The sequence below is a fragment of the Pongo abelii genome, chromosome 9 (genome assembly GCF_028885655.2).
Source record: "Pongo abelii isolate AG06213 chromosome 9, NHGRI_mPonAbe1-v2.0_pri, whole genome shotgun sequence".
Lineage (NCBI taxonomy): Eukaryota > Metazoa > Chordata > Mammalia > Primates > Hominidae > Pongo > Pongo abelii.
In genome coordinates, this window is record NC_071994.2 from 109,181,191 (window position 1) to 109,204,401 (window position 23,211).

General features: G+C 35.3%; 1 protein-coding gene across 1 annotated transcript; it reads left to right on the forward strand.

The window, feature by feature from the left end:
- Positions 1–14: 14 nt before the first annotated feature.
- AASDHPPT (aminoadipate-semialdehyde dehydrogenase-phosphopantetheinyl transferase) lies at positions 15–20,912 on the forward strand. Its single transcript, NM_001133645.1, is given in 6 exon segments — positions 15–270; positions 1,849–2,074; positions 12,707–12,828; positions 13,471–13,632; positions 16,747–16,818; positions 18,948–20,912. Coding segments are annotated over 6 exon segments (930 nt in total). The 5' UTR covers positions 15–87; the 3' UTR covers positions 19,113–20,912.
- Positions 20,913–23,211: the final 2,299 nt, after the last annotated feature.

The window sequence follows — 23,211 nt, forward strand, 5'->3', positions numbered from 1 at the left end:
CGCACGGACGCCGGGAAGAAGGGGGTGGGGCCACGTTTGCGTCAGCGCCATCAAGCCCGAGATAGCGGCGAGGTCTGCTTTCAGTGTATGGTTTTCCCTGCCAAACGATTCTGCTTGGTGCCATCCATGGAGGGCGTGCGCTGGGCCTTTTCCTGCGGCACTTGGCTGCCGAGCCGAGCCGAATGGCTGCTGGCAGTGCGATCGATTCAGCCCGAGGAGAAGGAGCGCATTGGCCAGTTCGTCTTTGCCCGGGACGCTAAGGCAGCCATGGTACTACAGGTCTTTTTTGGTATTTAGAGCCTAGGAAGCAGATGTTGGGGGAGGTGGGCCGGGCTGTGGAGACCCGACACTCCCGCGCTGGCGGCGGCCATCTGGTTGTGGAGCCTGTGGCCGGTCCGGGCGACAGCAGCCGGCGCTGCGGAGTTGGGGGCGACGCACGGCCTGGTTTCCACGGCCTTTGTAACCGCCTCGGAGGCCGCGATGGCTGTAAACGTTATCTCTTTCCCCTTGTTATTTCAAATGGAGACCCTCCTAAACCATGAAATAAGTGTAGGGAAGGCCGACAAAATTGTGCTTTTCTGTAATGAATGTTTTTATGTCTTTATCTTTAAATGTAATTTTTTTTTATTTGTGTGGGTTCATAGCCCATGCTTATTCTGCCTGTTAAATATCCCACCATTCTCCAAGGACTCCCTGCACGTGGTAGGCCCTAGAAATTACTGACAGTATGATTTAGTTTGTAGCCCTGCGCTCCCCGGGATTGAAGCCAATGAAACTGAAGCCAGAGAGGATACCTTCCTCACTAGATGCCGTGGGAAACAGTATTTTACGTAGATTTATTTATTTAAGCTATGTATTTTGAAGCAACAAATGGAAAACTGGATTTCAAAACAAGTAATCTCTACAATATGGTGCAATTTGAAACAACCGTGAATTACCATCATTTAAAAGACAGCCCTTTCTTAAAAATGTCCGATATTGAAACACCTTTCTGTTTGAAATGTAGACTAGTTGATAATTTTTAAGGCACATTGGTGAAAATTTTTTACACTTACTTATAATTTGTAAGGAATTGTGAAATAAGCTACTTTTAAAAGTCTGCAGTTTTTAAAAGTCAGTGTTAGAATTGAAGAAGAAAAAAACCTGAAAGATATTTTTTAAAATATATACTTTGTCATCTTATATTCTTGTTTTTTTGTGTGTGTTTTTAGTAATTATTAAAAAAATAATAATTGGAGATGGGAGATAGCAGAACAAGATAGGCCATGCCTTGCTAATTGTTGAAGCTGGGTGATCAATATATGGGATCTAGAAATACATATGCACAGATGTAGGTACAGTAGGGCTGCTCACTGCAGAGTTGTTTATGACAGCAAGTCTAGAGTCAGCCTAAAATGTCCAATAAAGGGGAAATAATGTTATGAAATATGCTACAGTTAAAACTGCATGGACCAGACAGATGTGTACAGACAAAATAATTCCCAATACTTATAAATTTAAAAGCTTATATGTGGTAGAATACTACATAAGTATAATCTCATGTTTGTGTTTATATGTAGAGTTAGCAAAAACATGTAAATGCACATATATTTAAATACAGAAAAGACTGACAGGATGCCAGCTGTTAACTTTGGTCACTAGCAAAGGAGGGGGAATTGCTAAGGCGGGCTTTAACTTTTTATCTACTTCAGCATTGCTTAAGTCTTAATTAACGTGTTTAATACTTAAGTATTTCGAAAAGTTTTAAAAAAGAAAATTTTAGAAACCAAAAAAAAGTACTATTACACACAGTGTGCTTGTATCTTTAGTAGACATCAATACATACCAAATGTTTTATGTACTTAACAGGCTGGTCGTCTGATGATAAGGAAATTAGTTGCAGAGAAATTGAATATCCCTTGGAATCATATTCGTTTGCAAAGAACTGCAAAAGGAAAACCAGTTCTTGCAAAGGACTCATCGAATCCTTACCCAAATTTCAACTTTAACATCTCTCATCAAGGAGACTATGCAGTGCTTGCTGCTGAACCTGAGCTTCAAGTTGGAATTGACATAATGAAGACTAGTTTTCCAGGTAACGTTGCATTTTTCTAGTATGGCTGTTGAGTGTCTCGATGCCTCAGTTCTATTACTATTAAGTAATCTGAGGCCAGGAGATGTGTTAGAGATATTTAAGTTTAGGGAAAATGTGCTCAGTACACAAAGGTAATGGAGAGCATAAATATGAAAAGGGTTTCTTTCCATGAATATTTACAGACTTACCTATAAATAATAGATTGTCCGTTACTTGGGATCCATAACTTTGCCTAGAGGTAAAGTGAAATATTAAGTGAAATTCTTTTTGAATTATACTTCAACTTATTTCACTTAAACAGTAACCACAATTTTTCAGTTAATTGTTAGTTTTTAAAAAAAGAATCTCAGTAGTAAAGTACACTGTAGTCCTTATGTAGAGATAACATATACAGTTGACCCATGAACAACACAAGTTTGAACTGCATGGGTCTACTCACGTGAATTGTTTTCAGTAGTTGGCCCTCTGTCCCCATAGATTCTGCATCCACAATCAAACGCGTTATCAAGATTCAGTATTTGCAGGATATGAAACCTGAGGATATGGAGGGCTGACTTCCTATATGCAGGTTCCACAGGGCCGCATGTGCAGATTTTGGTATCTGAGGAGGGTCCTGGAACCAGTCCCCAGTGGACACCAACAGGCGACTCTTTGTTCTGTGTCTAAATACAGCTCTTTTTAGCCCATTTATGTACGTAAAAATGAGGAGCAAGCATTATTAAAATATTTATGTTGCTTATATATTGCCTTAAAAATTTGTTACTGGTGACTTTAAGGACCACTAACATTTGTGGTGAAGTTGAATGTACCCAGGCAATTTAATACATACTAAATACAGGTTCTCTTAACTACTGTATATTTGTCATCGTCGCTAACATTTAATGAACACTTAACCATGTGCCATGGCATTTTACATAGTGCTTTAGAGATATTCTGTGATTTAATTCTCTCAACTACCCTATGATGTATATACTGCTATTTTTACAGAAGATAAGTAACAGTCTAAGAAGAAAGCTATTAATAAAATAACCCACATCTTCCTAATTTCATAGTAAAACTGTATAATCTCCATACTCCTTGCACCATATGTGGTTTGAATATGTGACTCTCTCAGTCTGTAAGGCTTGTATTAATTTTATCTCTCACTCCCATTTCTGCATAGAGAACTCCTATTTACTTGCTAGATTTCACCTTAAGCTTACTTTAGGGAAGCTTTGTGAGCCTTCAATCTAAGCTAGGTTCTTTTGTTGTAGGCTCTCATAAAATGTGTTTTCCTTATTCCAGTAATGTATCTCAGTTGATTATTCATCAGGATGATGGATTATCTTTTCCTGATACTTAAAAGCTGTGTGAGAGCAAGAACCATGTTAGCTACATCAGAGTTTGATCACTATCACATCTCTTAGTACCTTGCCTAGTATATAATAGTAAAATATTTGACGAATGAATAAACACTGTGCTGTTAGAGTATAGGCTTCAGTGTGGCTGTGAATCTCTTCTCCCTTTTGCTTTTATTGTCCTTACCTTGCATTTTCCTACTAGCTACTCTTTCTCTTACCCGCTCATAAACCTTTCCAGTACAACTCTATTCTCAGGTTTGCTCAGAACAAGGCCCTGCTATAAGATTTTGGAAATCTTATAACAGATTGTTGATCTGATACCCTGGATAAGGTTCAAGGAATTTTGTTTAACCTCCTGAAATTGTATGCTACATTTTGTATGATGTGCATATGTGCATTTTTCTTAGGAAAGGATCTGGTATTCAACAGGGACATAGATGGCTTACTCTAAACAAATTGCTGCTATAGAGGATTCTTAGCATGGGAATTAGCCCATATATTCTTGTAGCTTTCTGCTGTCCTTACAGAAACTTTTTCTAAAATCAGAAATGGAAACGCCATTGTTTTTTAGAATGCAGTCAGCGCAACTACCTGGTAATAATTGGCCCAGTGGGTTGCCATCTGCTTGGAAATGATACTTCTGAGAAACAGATTTTATTACCAGTTAACTTGATGGGCAGTGTTGGCTATGGTCAATGCTAGATAAACAAGTAATTAATAACTGAAGCTTTTAATAAATGATGGAAAGACAATTGAGCAAAAATTTAAGATTTAGTTTTCCTGTTAATTATGTTATTAGACCTCCCCCCACCAGCTTTTTTTTAGTTGATCTTATTTGAGTAATCACAATGTGTAGGTCTTTTCCTTTTCTTTATTTTGCTGTGAAAAAGCTGTTGCTATGTCCAGTAACACAGAAAGGAAGAGAGATTTTCCAATTGTCACTAGTGTTGTTACCATGCCACTGATTTCTGAAGCATGAATGGACACAGCATGATTTCTTAATGAGGATGGGAAGTAGACACTGATTTGCTTCTTTGGAGATTGTTTGAATTGCTCTACTTATTGTAGTAAGTGAGGAGTTTGAGCAAGGGATTTTTCCTAAGAGTCTTCCTAAATGACGCTAGGCAAAACTTAGGATAGCAGCAAGGAAAGTACTGTGTTTTGTACTAGGCATCGTTACTAGATTGTCAACTCTAAAGATGGAGTTGGCTTTTGGGGGCTATCATTAGTGCATTGAAAGAGTCAATTCCATTACTCTATATTGTTCTATAGGTAAGAATCCTGTAGGAACTTAAGAGAGTCTTTTTCTTTCATGGTGCATTAACTATTTCTACTAAGTGCAGCTCATTTCCCTCCCTGTACCTGTTCTCCCAACTGTTGCTGTGGCCGTGCAGGAGAGAACATACCTAGTATATAGCCTACTATATGCCAGGATGGTACATTCTTACTCTTAGGAAGAATGGTGTTTTCCTGGGCTTCATCTTAATTTACTACCCTCATTTGGAAAATTTTGGTTGGTTTTCCCTTTGTTTTCGAATTTTTTCTACCATTAAAGGTGTTTGAAGTGATAAGCATAAAGGGTAACTTTTGAATTGTTTAGTTTTGTGACCATATTTACAAAGTAAGGAAAAATAAAATAGACAAAATACATAAAAATTATGATTGAATTTGGGAAAGGACCAGAATTTTTCCCCCTATGGTTTTACATGTTCGTCCTTACATTTTTAAAATAAACTTTGATGGATTTTTTTTTTTTTTAATGCACTTGGGATTTAAAACCTGTAAGTAGTTTTAGAAAGTCACACATCACTTTGTACTCTGAATTCCTTACTGGAAAACCAAGTCTCCACCCTCAAGGAGTTTTCCCCCTTCCCAGTTACAGGTGGGTCTTTTTCCTTTGTCAGTAGGATTTGATTGTGTAACTAGTATTTATTGAGCAATTCCTACAAGTGTGTGACGCTATGTTAGATGCCTAATAGGTATTATTTCATCTTCGTAAGACTAGTGCCTAAGTACTACTGTTATTTTATATAAAAGGTTAAGACATTTGTCCAAATTGACTTAGCTAAAAAGTAAAAGTTCATATATTTAACCACTGCTCTCTACAGTATATGGCCTCTCAGTATGAGATTTTATTGATTCCTATTAAAAGAATTTGCAGATACCAAAATATGAAAAATTCTGTGAAACTGGGTTACATACATTTAAAGTTGTTATGGAAGAACTAATGACTAGGAATATGAAAAATATAGTAAGGGTCTTGCCTTACCAGTTTCAAAAACTTGTGTTAGGCATTGTAAACTAAAAAGAGTATGGTACTAGCGAAAGAATAGACAACTGGAAGAGTTAATCTTAGAGCCCAGGATATATACATATTTCAATTCAGTGGATAAAAGATTATTTATTAAATGGTGCTGATAGAATTGGTTAGTCATGTGGATGTAAAACATACTATATACACCAATTTGGAGGAATTAGAAGTTTAAAAGTAAAAAAAATTAAAATTTTAGGACAAAATATAGTTGACTGTGATGTCGAGTAGCAGTAAATCTTTCTATGAATTCTTTTCAAATGAGACAGAGTTCAGAATTTATCAAAGAAAGAATAGATATTTAAATTTTAAAAAATTATATTCCAAAAGATAACCAAATAACAAAAGATAAATAATAGAATAAGGAAAATTCTTATAACAAATTTGGTAAAGTGTCAGTATCCATAATATGTAAAGAGCTTCTATGAAGTGATTAGAAAATATTAATAGGCACCTTACAGAAGAACAAATTCAAGTAGTCAGTAAGCTATTACGTTAATGATTAGAGTACTGCAAATTAAAGTAACAATGAGATGCCCATCAGATTTGCAGAAAATTGGAAAAAAAACACTTGGAGCTTGTGAAAATGTTGGAAAAGAACAATCATATAGATGGAAACACTAGAAATTGTTACAGGCTTTTTGGAAAATAATGTTAAAATTGAAAATACACATAGTCTTTGATTTAGCGATCTTGTTTATAGTACTCTATCCAAAATATTTATGAATAACAACAAAAAACTGAATGCTACTAATAGAAATTGGTTAAATAAATTAATGGTGGATGCATTCTACAGATAATTATTAGCTATAATAAAAGAATTAGGTCTATATGAACCTGAAGGGACTTAGAATATATATATATATATATTTAATATTATAATAGAGACAGGGTTTCTCCATGTTGCCTAGGCTAGTCTTGAACTCCTGGGCTCAAGTGATCTGCCTGTCTCAGCCTCCCAAGTGCTAGGATTACAGGCGTGAGGTGTGAGCCACTGTGCCTGGCCAATATCACATCATAGAAAAATATATATAGCAGAATCTTTTTTTTTTTTTTTGAGACAGAGTCTGGCTCTGTCACCCAGGCTGGAGTACACTGGTGCTTGGCTCACTGCAAGTTCCGCCTCCTGGGTTCAAGCAATTCTTTTGCCTCAGCCTCCAAAGTAGCTGGGATTCCAGGCACCCGTCACCTGGTATTTTTAGCAGAGACGGGGTTTCACCGCGTTGGCCAGGCTGGTCTTGAACTCCTGACCTCAGGTTACCTGCCCGCCTTGGCCTCCCAAAGTGCTGGGATTACAGGCGTGAGCCATCACACCTGGCCGGGTTTCTATATTTAAACAATATTCCCAGCTGATTGTTAGGCATATTAATGTTTGGGAAATTCTGTATTGGATGTAATTTAGAGAACTAACAAAAAGAAAAATTGTAGCCCATTTACCATTTTTTATGAGTGATATTATCAGAAAGTCATTGCCTCACACTATAACAAAATTAAAGTTTTATTAACACTTCCAGTTTTTTTTTTTTTTTTGAGACGGAGTCTTGCTCTGTTGCCCAGGCTGGAGTGCAGTGGTGGGATCTTGGCTCACTGCAAGCTCTGCCTCCTGGGTTCACACCATTCTCCTGCCTCAGCCTCCGGAGTAGCTGGGACTACAGGCGCCCACCATGACGCCCGGCTAATTTTTTGTATTTTTAGTAGAGACGGGGTTTCACCGTGTTAGCCAGGGTGGTCTTGATCTCCTGACCTCGTGATCCACCCGCCTCGGCCTCCCAAAGTGCTGGGATTACAGGCGTGAACCACCCCACCTGGCCAGTTTTATTAACACTTACTAGAACACAATGTAGTTGTATATTTGAGCAAACTTCTGAAAGATGGCTTTTGAAGCTTAAAATGATAAAAAGAAACAACAAAGTCAACAGATATGATTTCATATTAAATCATCTTTCACAAACCAGAGAATATATTGGTGGCAAATTTGACAGACAAAGGTTAATGTTGTTAAGATATGAAATGCCCCTCTAAATATCGATGGGAAAACCCCTTAAGCCTTACTTGATGAATATAGGAAGGACTTTATAAAAACAGTTGACAAAAGAAGATACACATTTAACCATGACTTTCACAACAACCTCAGAGCTAATGTTTATTAAGTACTTGATAGTTCCAGGCATTTTACATGTTTATTCTTAATCTGCCCAATTCTTCGTCCCTATTTTACAGTTTGAGAAACAGCCATAGAGTATTTATGTTAAATAAATAACCTACAGGTTGAGTATCCCTAGTGGGAAATCCACAGTGCTCCACTGAGTTTTTCCTTTGAGTATAATTTTGATGCTCAAAAAGCTTTGAGTTTTATAGCATTTTGGATTTCAGATTTTCAGATTAGGGATACTCAATCTAGCTAAGAAGTGATGGACCAGCATTTGAACATTTGACTCCAGGGACATAAAATTAAAGCTCCTAAGGGTACACGAATGTGTGTGCTTATGTATAATTTAAATTGTATCCATGGGTATATTAGTTTCTTCAGGCTGCTTAACAGAGTACCTCAAACATGGTGTCTTAAAGTGACAGCTCTTCTTTAAGTTCTGGAAGGCTGGAAGTCAAGGTGTCAGCAGGGCCATGGTCTCTCTGAAGGTTCCAAGAAAGAATCCTTCCTTGCTTCTTCCTGGTTTCTGCTCGTTCCTAGCAGTCCTTGGCTTGCAGTTGCATCACTCCAATTTTTGCCTTCACCTTCAAATGACCTTTTCTGTGTCCTCTCTGTGTGTCTGTCTCTCCTTGTAAGGAAACCAGGCATTGGATTCAGGGCTCACTTTAATTAGGTATGACCTGATCTTAACTTGATTACATCTATAAAGACTCTATTTCCAAATAAGGTCACATTCTAAGGTTCTGGGTGGACATGAATTTCAGGAGATACCCTTCAACCCATTAGAGTCCATTCTCTGGCCCCCTGCAAAATTTATATCCATCTAACATACAAAGTAAATTCACCCCATCCCAGCATTAGCAATTCTCAGCCCATTCCAGCATAACTCTAAATCTCATGTAAGTGTTAATATCATCAACCCAAAAAGTGGCAAATCTCATCTCAATCATCTAAATCAGCTGTGTGTGAAACTGGAGTATGATCCTTCTTGGGGCAAAATTCCTCTCTATCTGTGGACTTGTGAAAGCAGAAAACAAGTCTTCTAAAATTCAGTGGTAGGCGAGGCATAGGATAGACATTCCCATTCCAAAAAGAAGTTTGAAGTAAAAAGGGGTCATGGTTCTCAAACATGTTCCAAACCCAGCAGAGTAAATTCATTAGGTTTCAAAGCCTGAAAATAAAAGGCTTCATGCTCTGTCCTCTTGGTCCTTTTCTTCATTTCTCTGGAGTTCTTTCTGAAAGGATAACTTTTGCAGCCCAGTAGGTCCAGCTCTATCAGCCTGTTTCTTGCCTCTGTGTGTTAATACCTATATGTGTTGGTAAACAATGTAAGAGCAACTGAAGTTTAGGACTGCCTAAATGGTGAGTCACAAACCTAGGTTGACGTTGTTTCAGTCTAGTGCTTTTTCTGCTGTACTCCACTGATTGAGGGCTTAAATACATCCTTTAATAGTAACATGCAAGAGACTTTGTGCATGTAGTTTGCGAAACCTATATTGGCAGCTCAGATATTTTTGTGTTATTCTAGGTTTGTGTCTGGATAAGTTCCTGGACAAATGAGCTGATAAGTCAAGCATTACGGTGTACATACTAACTCATATCTTAGAAGACTGTCACTTCTCATAGAAGCAAAATTATATATAATTCTATTATATACAGTTCAGTACTTAGAAAGTGAAACTATTAGAATTTCTAATATGATTTATTATCTAAGGCTAAATTTTGGTACTTTGAAGCAAGCACGTAGATGGGTATTGCTTAACTCCCTTCCACTTCCCTCAAAAATGACCAGCCCATTTTCCTAAAGGCTGAGATACTGTTATATATATATATTTGTATATGCATATTGGTGACCTTGTTTTGGAGAGGGATTAATGTAGGTAGGCCCTGAGTTTCTGGATTTTTTTTCATAGGCCTGAAATTGTTGCTCAAAGCATTGGATCTAAATGATTTTGCTGTATGTTACTACTGTGTTTAAAATAAAACATTAGTTGCTGTGTGGTCTTGATTAGTTAATCATTGCAGAATACAATATCTAACACTGCTCTCTCCCTAATGATCAAGCTATAAGATGGAAGATCAGGTTTTTCTAAATTTGACTAATGATTCTCTGTGTATGTAATGGTATTATTAGAACTTGCCAACATGTATGTCCAGTAATTATGCTGTCTTCAAATAGTTTAAGGGACAAATTCACTGTTCTTCCTGCCGATTTTTCTTTCTTCCACTTTCCTAGGTAAACTGTATTTAATACTTAACAGAATATTTGCCCACTGTATATCCACCATAGTGCCACAGTGTGGCGCTGCTGTGCTTTGGCCGAATATTTACGAAATCACCTTTTCGTATTGCTGTCAAATTTTTTATTTTGTGGACTAAATAAGATGCTCTAAAGTATATGAAAATACACTCGTATCGGATATTTTTTGGCTGTACATAATGAGTTATGTGATTGCTTTCTAGTGATTGTGCCAGATTGATTGCCTTTTATGTTCATCAGTTTTTTAATAGCAAGCTTATTTAAATTTTTTTCCTTGATTGCCCCATCTTATTTAGTTAAAAATCAGAAGGCTTCTTGGAGGTTATAAAAATAAAATTTGAAGAAAGCAGCAAGCAAAATGACACTATAGATGACAAAATGCGTGTCTTTTTAAATGCAGATTTTTTGGACATTAATCTGTTAAAACTACAGTTTCACTCAAAATATATAACGCAGGCTTCCAAACCAAAGATAGTTTATTCCTCCCATTATTGTTACATATGCTGTTTGTGCCAAAATCCATTCAACAAGAAACAGTTTATGATTTTTGTAGATATAGTGTTCCCAATGTTTAAAATTTCCAGATTTACTTTAGTTACTTCAGAAGCTTTCTGTCTTTACTTTCTTTAAGGTGTTGTTTAAGATGTTACTTATCAAGCCAGTATGTACTATTGATGCATTGAACAAAACACTTTTTATTGAGGGGCTTCTATTAATGTTAGTCTCAGGAAGGTGTTGAGGAGTAAACACCAGACAACAAAGGGATCCATGGCCCCAAAAGGGGTAAGAATTTCTTGCCATTGAACTCTTAAGATCACAATTTAATATTTCAGTGCCTGAAAATGAATGAGGATTCTTATTTTGATCCATAGTACCACATATCAGCAACAGGATCGGCAGAAATACTTCCTGAGGAACTAAGAGGAGACTGTTTTGACTCTTGAAGCGGGGGTACTGGGAGAATCATAAATATTTCATGACGGAACCGATTTTTAATATATTCTACCCTTGAGATGAATGTGGGAAACGTATTTGGTTACTGCAGGAGAAACTGTAAACTCTCTGTGAAGATAAGGACCATGTCTGTTTTTCTCATCATGCGGTTCGTGGTACCTAGCACTTGTATGCTTTTAGTGAGTGATCATAATGGAATTCTAATTGTTGAATTCTTATAGCGAGAATTAGTGATTAAATGCCAGCGAAGTATTAAGAAGGGGTCGTTCAACATCTTCAACATCTTTTTTCTCCACATATTTATTTACATAAGAAATGCCCATAGAGAGTGTGGTATCAGCTATCATAAGAATTGTGTTAATCATTTGAGAATGTCAGATTTTGGATTTGGTTATTTTAGAAGTGGGAATTGGAGTAAGCCCATATTAACAGAATCCACAAAGGGATTACCTTCAAAAGGTTTTCTGGAAAATAATGTAATAATGAACTAAGGGTACAGGGCAGAAGAATATTTAGGAAGTAATTTACCATATAATAGTTAATATTCATGTATACACTTAGTAAATGTTTGTGGTTCACCTACCTTGGAACAGGCTCTCTGATAGGCCCATTAGGCTGTAAGTATAAAAGGCAAGAACAGTGATCAATTTATTTTTAATATTAGTTGAATATATATTTGTGTAAATATTTATACATATTATGCATATTTATATAAAATGAATGATGGTAGAAAGTTCGTGCTTGGTGGTAAAGACACACAAACACATAATTTTAATGTTTTGGAAAATTCAGTACCAGAGGCCTACCATGAATTTTAACATGTATCTTATCCCTTGGTTCTGGGAATTAGATCCTTTGAGTTGTGTCTTTTGTCATTTATTTTTAGAATGCTATGTAATATTTTGTTATCTATGAAATAATGGCACTAAAGATATGTTTCAAGTTTTTTAAAATGAGCTTATTTTGCAACTGCAACCACGAAAGAGTAATGAAAATCTTTTTTATTTGAAGAAGTCATATTAGAAAACAAGTTGGAAAACATTTTGAAGAAGGTAAGTATTAATTTTTTAGCCGTGGCAATAACATAGAATAAAAGAACAGTTTTCAGCTTTCTGCTAATTTTCCAAAAATTGTAATAAAAGAATCATTCCCTTTTTTTCTCTGTCACATAACAAAATAAAACTTTAGAATAATATGGCTCTACTTTAGGAGTATTTTAATTGGGCTTCTGATAAGTATCCTTTTATATAAGAAATTTCCTGTTATTTAAAACTTATAACAGCTTTGGCTGCTAAATTTTATCTAAACTTTTTGGGGCATATATTGATACAACCATATGGTTTTCCTGCTTAATTAATAATTTACAGAATATCACCAATTCCTGTTAAACTACTCTTATATTTCTGGGCTAACCACTGCTTGTCATAGTGTGTTTACTCTTAATTTTCAACTTGCTTTGACGTGCTGAGATTTTGTTTAGGATTATTTTAAATGTATTCAAAAGTATGGTTGCCCTTTAGATCTTTGGGGGGTGCTGTCTTGAACAGTTTTAGTAATAGAGCAACTTTTTATTTTTTAAGAGAACTGCTGTTTAATTTTTTATTTCCTTAATTGGCAGGTCGTGGTTCAATTCCAGAATTCTTTCATATTATGAAAAGAAAGTTTACCAACAAAGAATGGGAAACAATCAGAAGCTTTAAGGATGAATGGACTCAGCTGGATATGTTTTATAGGAATTGGGTATAATTCTTTCTAATTTTGAAAGCAAAAGTCTATAATGATTCCATTATCTTCACTTAAAATCAGAGTCCTTGGTTACCCAGTAGTGTCCAAACAGTGCTTGAAGTAAATGGGTGATTGCTTGAGAATTTTGTGGTTTTTATGCATACAATATTACATTATAATGACATTTCATTTTAAGAAAATTTAACCTATATGTAACGCTCAGTTAGAAAGTACTACTTAAAGCTAAAACAAAACATTACCATTTATAAATAATGTTTTCTGTCATAACGGAACTAATACACATGAGGTCCTATATAACAAACACTGATAATATATACTACATGCCAGAAGACATTACTTCAAGCTCTAAGTTAGTTAATTTAATGTACATAACATTCCTATGAGGAAGGTATTGTTATCATCATCACAGGTTACATAGGAGGGGATACAGGCACAGAGAGCTTAAATGATTTGCCCTAAGATCATATGGATGGTTTGTTTTCATGCTGTAAGGGTTTTTTTTTTTTTTTTTAAAAAGCTTATAGCTATATAGCCGTAATGTAGTATAGTGTTGAAACTCCCTATCTTTTGGGCTTGTAGATTCTATGAAAAATTTTTGTCCCCTAAATTCTAAGATAAAATGTCTCTGTATCTTAGGCACTTAAAGAAAGCTTCATAAAAGCCATTGGTGTTGGACTAGGATTTGAATTGCAGCGGCTTGAATTTGATCTGTCTCCATTAAACTTGGATATAGGCCAAGTTTATAAAGAAACACGTTTATTCCTGGATGGAGAGGAAGAAAAAGAATGGGCATTTGAGGTAAGAAATTTATTAGAATTGTTAAAACTAAGAGTTTCTATTTTTTATGCATGTATGTGTGATTAATTTGGGTAGGCTAGTCACTGAATTTGGACGCAACTGAATCCAGTCCTGCTGCTCTGAAAGTAAAATCAGGGCTACTATGAGAGCATGTAACATTTATACTAATACTTGAAAGATGTTGAAAGATGTGTCATTGTGAGTTCAGAATAGGAAAGGAAAAGAGGCTCTGACAAGGAGCTTTGCATGTATGAACAGCCAAACGCAGCCACTTTGGCTGGGCCATAATGAGGGTATTTAAGAGAGATTCCAGATCAGGCTGGTAGATCCTGCAAGGTATTGATCAAGTTAAATATTTTGGTTTCTTACTGTATTTTGTTTCTGTCACTGGCAGTTTCTGGTTGCTAGTGAGAGAAGCCAACACACACTAAGCAAAAAACTCCCCAAAACAGTATTATAGGTTACTAGAGTGATTCAGTAACTGTCCCCAGTATTAGCTAGAATTAGGGGATGAAATATTCAGAGCTCTTTTTGTCTCCTACTTTTGCCTTTCTCTACATTTTGGCTTCAGTTTTCTCCCACCTGTGTTTCTCATTCTGTACACCAGCTTTCTCAGCCTCTCTGGTCTGCATGACAGAAAACATGGCTCTTGCATGTAACATACTGTTGCATGTAACAGTTTACAAACAATTTACAGTTTAAAAACCTAAACAAACTGGTAAACTCACTTTCTTTTCCAAGCCCAAAAATCCGAGAGAAGGGACTCCCTGGCCTAGCTTGGGCTAGTTGTTTATCTCCAGACCAGTCATTATACTGTGATTGATCCTACTTTTGTCCAGCAAATGGGCTGTAGAGCAGTTCTCCGACTTACAAGATCATCTGTTGAGATACTGAATACTAGAAAATAAATGAGATGTTAAGTTGAGATACCAGACATCTAAGTGAAGATGTCAGATAGGTGAATGGAATGGAGGGCTGGGCTAGAGGAAAAAAAATATAATTGTAATGGTTATAAGTATAACCATTATGTCAATGGTAGTTGAAACCATGGATTTGAAGTTGGAACTGTGAGATTACCTAAGGAGCAGCTATATATTGAATCTATGAAGAGAGAAGTGGAAATTGAAACCACAAGAAGTTAGAAGTAAGGCCTGGAATAGAGCCCTGAGAATATATATGGTCCCCAATTTATAATGGTTCAACTTTTTTTGACTTTATGACAGTATGAAAGTGATAATGCATTCAGTAGAATTCATATTTGCAGAACCCATGCAACCATTCCTTTTTTCATTTTCAGTACAATATTCAATAAATTACATGAGCTATTCAGCATTTTATTATAAATGAGGCTTTGTGTTAGATGATTTCGCCCGCTGTAGGCTGATGTAAGTATTCTGAGCACATTTAAGGTAGGCTGTGCTATGCTATGATGTTTGGTAGGTTAAGTGTATTAAGTGCATTTTCCATGTAACCATATTTTCTTACAGTGGGTTTATTGGGATGTAACATCATTGTGAGTCGAGGAGCATCTATACTAATATTCGAAGGTGAATTTGTGGAGAAAACTGATAAAGAATGACCAAAATGGTATAAGAGAGTAGTGTTGGTATCCAAGGACAGAAAGCATTTTGAAAAAGAGAGCTGGGTCAATAACTGCTAAGGACCAGATGTGGTGTTCATGCTTGTCATCCCAACACTTTGGGAGGCCGAGATACTGCCTCTACAAAAAATTTTAAAAAATGAAAGGTTCAAAACAGTATATCACTATATCCGTTAGTTAACATTCTTTAGTGTCCAACTATCAATTGTTAGTGTACATACACCTCTCATTGTACATTAAGCATGATTCTTATTTACTGAAATATTCAATACATATAAGAACTATATCTTATATGCTAAATTTATGAAAAATTATTTTAGGTATTTTTAAATTTGTACATTCCAGTTACTTTTTTCTTGTTTGTTTAAAGAGAAAACAGAACAGGGCTATATAGCAAACTTAGTTTGTAATAACTTTGATATAGTAAATCTTCTGATATTTAGTCTTATATTTTTCCTCTTTAAACATATCTTAAATTTATCCTTACTGAATTTCACTTTTTGCTGACTTGGGCACCTGAAGGTATGAAGATAGGAAGAAGAAGATAAAAAATGAAAGCTCCTTAAGTACTATTTCTAATTGTAGTTTCTTCTGATGTTTTATGGAAGAATGCTTTAGTAAAGTGGTTTTTCAGCGACAAGTTTGTTCAGCTTTTAAGTGTTTATAATTTTTTCTGGTAACTGCTTCAATATATATTACATTTTAAAGCCCCCTTCCCCTTTGTCTCATATGTAGGGGAAAATAGAAAATTGCATATTGATTATGTTTTACCTATAAATTTCCACCATGATTTTTCATACATGATAGTATGTAGTTAACTAAATGCTTACATACCAGTGTTGCAACTTGATTTTTTTTTTTTTAACCTTGTACTTTATTATACATACTAACATCACCAGTGAAGGACAGATAGCTGTCAAGTACCTCTAGATAGGGCACATCACCTGTGTAGTATTCTGGTTGAGAATGCATAACCTAAATCCACTCATTAAGAAATATCAAACAAACCCCAAATGAGCAATATTTTATTAATAAAAAGCAGATTTGGGGGAATTTGTACTTTAAAACGTTAATGTCATAAAAAACAAAAGAAAGGCTAACAAGACATGACAACTGAATGCAATACTTGTCGCTGCTTGCCCATTACTGGGCTCCTGTTCTGGAGGAGGGATATGCCACAAAAGACATTTTTGGATTAATTCACAGAATTTGGAATACAGCTAATAAAGTGTTTCAATGTTAAACTTACTGACGTTATTAACTGCTGTGATTATGTAAGAGAATGTGCCTACTAGGAAATACATGTTGAAATATTTAAGAGTAAAGGGCCAGCATGTATGTAACTTCTAAAGTGGTTTAGCGGAGGTGGGGAAATATATATATGCCCGTCTGTGAGTGTACATGTATGTGTATATATATAGAGAGAGAGAGAATGAGATTTAGAAAATGTAAACAAAACTCCATCTAGGTTTACATATTTTATAATCTATATTTATCTACCTTTTATCTTTCAGGAAAGCAAAATAGATGAGCACCATTTTGTTGCAGTAGCTCTTAGGAAACCCGATGGATCTAGACATCAGGATGTAAGATTTTAGGATTTCTCTTTTTTCTAAATAGCATGAATCAATGTTAAGTTTGTTCTTTATTGATGGAAATAGTCATTTACCTTATATCAGTTTAGAGAGTTTTTTTAAGATTATAGATATAGTAGTACTTTTTATTAGCAAATATTAAGATCACTAGGGATTTTGTAGAAACATTTTTAAAAAGCAGCTGGGCATGGTGGCTCACACCTGTAATCCCAGCACCTTGGGAGGCCGAGGCAGGCAGATCACCTGAGGTCAGGAGTTCCAGACCAGCCTGACCAACATGGAGAAACCCCATCTCTACTAAAAATACAAAATTATCCAGGTGTGGTGGCGGGCGCCTGTAATCCCAGCTACTCAGGAGGCTGAGACAGGAGAATCGCTTGAACCTGGGAGGTGGAGGTTGCAGTGCACCAAGATCGCGCCATTGCACTCCAGCCTGGGAAACAAGAGCGAAACTCCGTCTCAAAAAAAAAAAAAAAAAAAAAATTGTTACCCGCTTCTTCACATTCATATACGCTGAACTATTACAACAACAAAAAATAACGAACAATGTGGTAGTACTATCATACTACTCATATTTCCAATAGACATTCAAGGTTATCTTAGTCATCTTAACAGTAGTTTATTTCTTGGTGAATTGGGGTTGTGTTGAATGTAAGAGTACCACGTTGAAGGTTGATGAGTAACGGAATTACCTTGCAAATTGAATCCACTCCTCCTTTTAAAGTAATATCCTGAATTATTCCCAAAGTTACAGTGTCAAACATGTAAGAGACCTTGTGTCATATTGTGGCATACCATCAGTTTCAATTCTTCAGCCACAATGTTTTTATACTTTCTTATCCTATTATCTGGTAAGCAAGCGAGGGAATAACTTAGGGTCAAAGACTCTTAGTTTTCATATAATTGTGATTCTGCAGAAGTATTTATTTAAGGAAAACATATGTTTTAATGAAAGCTACATGCATTCCATTATTTTTAAATGGAATCATTTAAAAATCATTTAAATCAACATGAAAGAATGTAGCATGATCAATATATATGCATCGTTACTTCCACAAAAGTCGCTCAGGCAACACACCATACCTTTGATAGATTAATCAAAGGATTACGAATTCTCCATAGATTATCTTCCTTAAAAAGGGATGGCATGTTAAAATTGACACCTATTATCTGAAGATGTTCTGACCCAGGTTACTGGTCCTTCTGTTTTTAAATCTCAGCTTCACACTCCCTGCAAAAATACCTTTTGTTTTCATAGAGCTTTATAATTGTTGAAACATTTGCATATTCAGTACTTTTTGTTTCCCTGGATAGAGCCTGTTCAGGCAACAGTGGCATATTGGGAAGACTAGAGTACAGTTCACAAAATTGGGTTCCAGGCCCACATCGACCATTTAACCTATGTTTTGAGCTTGGACAAATTGTTTGAATTGTTTGCTCTTCCTGAGCCTCAGATTCTCCATCCATAAAATTGAGATAACCGTATCACAACATAGCTATGAGACCAGTCATATAAAATAAGTACTGGACCTTGACTTGTTAAAGCACTATACAAAACCCAAGTACTATTTATACTAGATGTGTAGAATATTAAAGAGGGGTTCAATTGTGAACAGGGGCTCTATCTCAGAGAGTAAGATACAGTTTAAATTTAATATTGAATAAATAATTTCCTAAAGAAGTATACATCTCTGTATAGTTATGGCAGTTTTATCAGACCCACCTTTTAGAGTAGTATTTCACAAAAGTTCACTTTCTCACTCACCTCTATCAAAATAACCTGACCACTCGTTAAAATTACAGATTTTGATATCCCTTCTAACTTATGTGTAGTAAATCACACTTTTTGGATGTGGGGCCCAGTAAATCTACGTGTTAAATACCACAGGTTTTTGTTATATAAAAAAGTTCAAGAATCAGGTTTTCTATTTCATTTTTTTTTGATTTGTTGTATTGGCAACACTAATACAAGAAATAAAAACAGTGTTCTAGGAATCCTACTATGTTGTCATTTAATACTACTGAAATGTAAGTTGGTCTTACTTATTTTCATGATTATGAAATTGATCATAAGATTAACATGCAATATAACAATAAGGTAATCTGCATTTCTCTTTTAGGTTCCATCTCAGGATGATTCCAAACCAACCCAGAGGCAATTTACTATTCTCAACTTTAATGATTTAATATCATCTGCTGTTCCCATGACACCTGAAGATCCTTCATTTTGGGACTGTTTTTGCTTCACAGAAGAAATTCCAATACGAAATGGTACAAAGTCATGATGATTCCCTGAGTAACAAAGGGAAATGAAAACTGTTTGTAATCTTCCGTATTCACTGAAAAATAAATGCTTGTTTAGTATCAAATTTTATTTCACAAAAGTTTTTTTAAAGAACAGAAGCTTTTTCAATTTAAAAAGAAAAAAAGCAGACTTCTGGTTCAAGATAGCTCACTGGAATACATGTTTACCTCTTTCTTTCCTAAATTGTATTGAATTGATAGGAAGGATGGCAGAATCTTAAAGTAATACATGCTAACTGTAGAAAAAAATAGAAAATGCACATAAGCAAAAGGAAACATTTAAATGCTGTCTTTCAAAGATAACTACTCTTAAAACCTTGAGTATCTTTTCAGACCTTTTTCTTGGCAAATGAATCCATATTGACATATTTGATTTTTTAAAAACATGGACACATACTGTTTTGTAAATTTTTTTTAACTGCACATCTACTGTTCATAAATATACCTCTGTAACATACCTTTTTGTGGTTCTAACGTACTCTGTTGTATAGCTAATACAAGTTAGGATGCTTTTGGCCAGAGGTAACAGTGTCCAAATATAATTGGCCTAAGTAACCTAGGAAATTGTTTGACATAACACAGGGTTCAGGGGTGTCATTGAAGACACACTTTTTTTTGCCTTGACCTCAGTTGGTTTGTTTTGTCTTAGGCTATTCCACCTCTCGATCACAAGAGCTGCTGCTATAATTTCCAGTTTTACATCTTTGTAAAATTGTATCTCAAAGGCAGAAAAGGCCATTTCATCTCTCATTTGTTTTATCCATGAGGAAGACTTTTAACAAAAGCCTCCAGAAGATTTCCCCTCAGTTTCCATTGACTTAGATCAGGTTACAGAGAAAGGCAATGTCTGACATTTTTAGTCTCTGTTAGAAGTAGACTCTGTTGAAAAGAAAGAAGCTAAGCTAGGTGTGAAGAATGGAATTGGAAGCCCACTGCCTTCCCATAAGAAAGGTTTGCCATAATTTACTCACTTTTTTCTGTGTTAGACATTTTGATTGTCTGCAGTTTATTACTACAAGCAGTAGCAGAGTGAATGTCCTTGTACATTTTGAGTTACATGCTTAATTATGTCCTTGAGAAAGTTTCTAAAAGTGGAATGATGGGTTTGACTGGTTCACAGGGCTTTAATTGTACAATTTACCCCTCTAATTAGTACTGTATATATGTGACTTCCCTCCCCCCGCCAGAATACTCCTTGGTCAATTGTAGGTATTCTTTTTGATTTAATTTTTGCCAATATAATTAAAAAATGGTATGTCACTTTTAAAATTTGTATTTCTTTCATTACAAATAAGGTTGATATGTCAGTGTTGTTATTGGCTTTTCATATTCCTCTTAACGTGAACTGTCTGTTCATTATCTTTACCTGTTTTCGTTTTAGCAAGTAGTACTTAATTTAAAGTGTGAACATAATATATAAGATGCCAGGACCATCATATTGATGACAAAAATCTATTAATGTGGTTGTAGTGCATGTCTTGGAGTTAAACTCTTTAAGTATCAAGAAGTAAAATAATTTCATTGTTTCTGTTACTAACATTAAAAGTGTGCAAATTGTATAAAATTAGGTACTTTGATTAGTTAGAAAAAAAAAAAGTTGAATGTTTTGTATATATTTTTTATTTTATTAAGCATGCCCAGTTATGCCAAGCATAGTAAATAAAGGTCAAGTAGCATTTATAATAGAGGAAGTATTGTTATCCCTAGCATGAGTGTAATGGTGATATGAAAAACTTTGTCTTGTCATTATAATAATAAAAAAATGAACATTTATTATGGAATTTCTGTGAGCCTGACACTGTGTTGGATTTGTGTTTTTTAGTTTTTAGTTTTTCTGTTACTTTTAATCAAAGTTTCATGTGTACACAGCTTTAAAAAATTGAATAGATCTGTAAGATTTTTTTTTCCTAAGGAAAAAGACCACTACTCTGACTTCTTCCATTTCCTGTCTCCAGGGCCAGCCCTTTCAACTCTTTTAGATGTTATTTTTTTTGTTATTTATTACCATGTCTCCAAATGACATGCTTATATTGCTTTTACTTGATTTTTAAATTTTAGGCATTGTTTCTTTGATTCTCAAAATAAAGCTTTCGTCTTCTGCTTCCCAGCATTACACATTCCCTTTTTATCCCCTTTTCTTCTCCCAACATAATAATTCAATGTTTACATTGTTGACTGTGATTACACTAAGGATATATGTACATTACCGAGATTATGTAACTGCTGTGTACAGCTGAGTGATGTATTATCCTTACCATATACTAATTTTTTATTTCCTTTAGTTAATTGACTGCATAGATTTCTACCATATGTATGAATATCTTCTCTATATGTTCAAACATAACAATTATTCCATCAGTTTCTTTCATCTTTTAAAAAATCACTCCTAGAGCAATCTGCTTTGTCCAAGTTGGACTTTGTGCCTTCTATAGCTGGTGTACAGCTGTAATCCTGGGATCTCCTTTACCATGATCCTGGGGATTGTCTCCCCTGTGTTGGATTCCCTGTTTCCCCATTTGCTATCTCTCACATCTTAGATTCACTCCATTCATGTGGAATAGCTTTTTGAGAACAAAGTGGGCATAGGCGTTACATTTTTTGCGACTTGTAAGAGGAAGGGACAGTCTTCCTATGCAGAGTGGTATAGGGATCTAGTTGTTTCTTAAACCCATTATCCTATCCACCTCCACATGAAGCTCTTTGTTAATGCTGTATTTATATCCACTTTTTCGAAGTATTTGATGCTGTATTTTGCTGAGTTTTGTGCTGGGCTGGCACATGCTGCCTCATACTCATGTCTGCTGGGTCCAGTTATAACATACTGACCAACGTATGGCTTTATTGGTCTCTGTTAATGTGTTTCCTGCATAGGAACTCTCATAAATTGATTTTTAAAATGAATCTGTATATTTGTGTCTCTTCCATTTCAGACTCAGAAATTGAAAAGATTTGGATAAATTTTCAATTAAATTTTTCACTATCAAAATTAGAATTGTTAACCTATTCAGAATCTGAAACTCAAAAACCAGTTAGGTTTGAGTAACTCAACAGCTCCTCACTAGTGGAACTATTACCATCTTAACTTGAGTACCAAATAGATTTATAAATACACATATGCAAATATATCTTTGGTCAAAAATATTCTGAAAACAACTCCAAGTATCAGTACTTTTAAAGAGGATATGAAGAGAGCTAATGAATGATGGATTTCATTTTTATGGGGGAAATAAATATACCTTCATAGTATTTGTGAATTTGAGATTGGCAAAGGTCTTTGGATGTATTTCCAGTTTATCAGTTAATGTCAGGTAACTGCTGTGTATGTCTTATGGTGTTTATATTAGAAGCTATTTTGCATCTTAAGCACTCATGTATCAGGCTATTTAATTCTTATAACTCTATGGAGTTGTATTGATGGGGAAAGTAAGTTACTGAGTTCTTGAACAACTTACTAAAGGTTATATATTCATTGAATACTGAAGCTTGTTATTTGATCAGAGTTAGGCTCAGATCTTTAGATCCAGAACCTCAGTCCAACCACTAGACTTAGTGGTGTGCTGGTAAATATTTAACAACCAGCAATCCTGGGGCAGGGAAGAAGAGGCCTTTATATGTAGCTTTTGCTTATTCCATGAAATAATGGCGTGTAACCAACACCTAGGTTTAGCACATGTTGGCATTTTGCCATATTTGCTTCAGATCTTTTTTCATCTTATTTCAGGAATAAAACAAATGCAGCTAAAGACTTCCTGCCCCCCAGTTACCACCTGTTCATCTTTCCCTTTCCAGGGATAATCTCCAATATTTGTAATTTTATGCTCTTATGTGTTTACTATTTGTATGTATAGTGTTTTGTGATTAAATCTTACATTTCCCTATTAGGATTGAATCATTAGGATGGAATCTCTTTGTGTGCTACTTAGAAGTAGCAACAGTGTCAGAATAATTGAGCTCACTTAAGCCCATACTTCTCAAGGAGTATACATACTTAGGAGTAGGCACTGGTGTGTTGGTAGTAACTCATCAAAAGATAGCAATTGGTCATCTAGAGGCATTCATTTTATCTGAAATTTTGGAAAG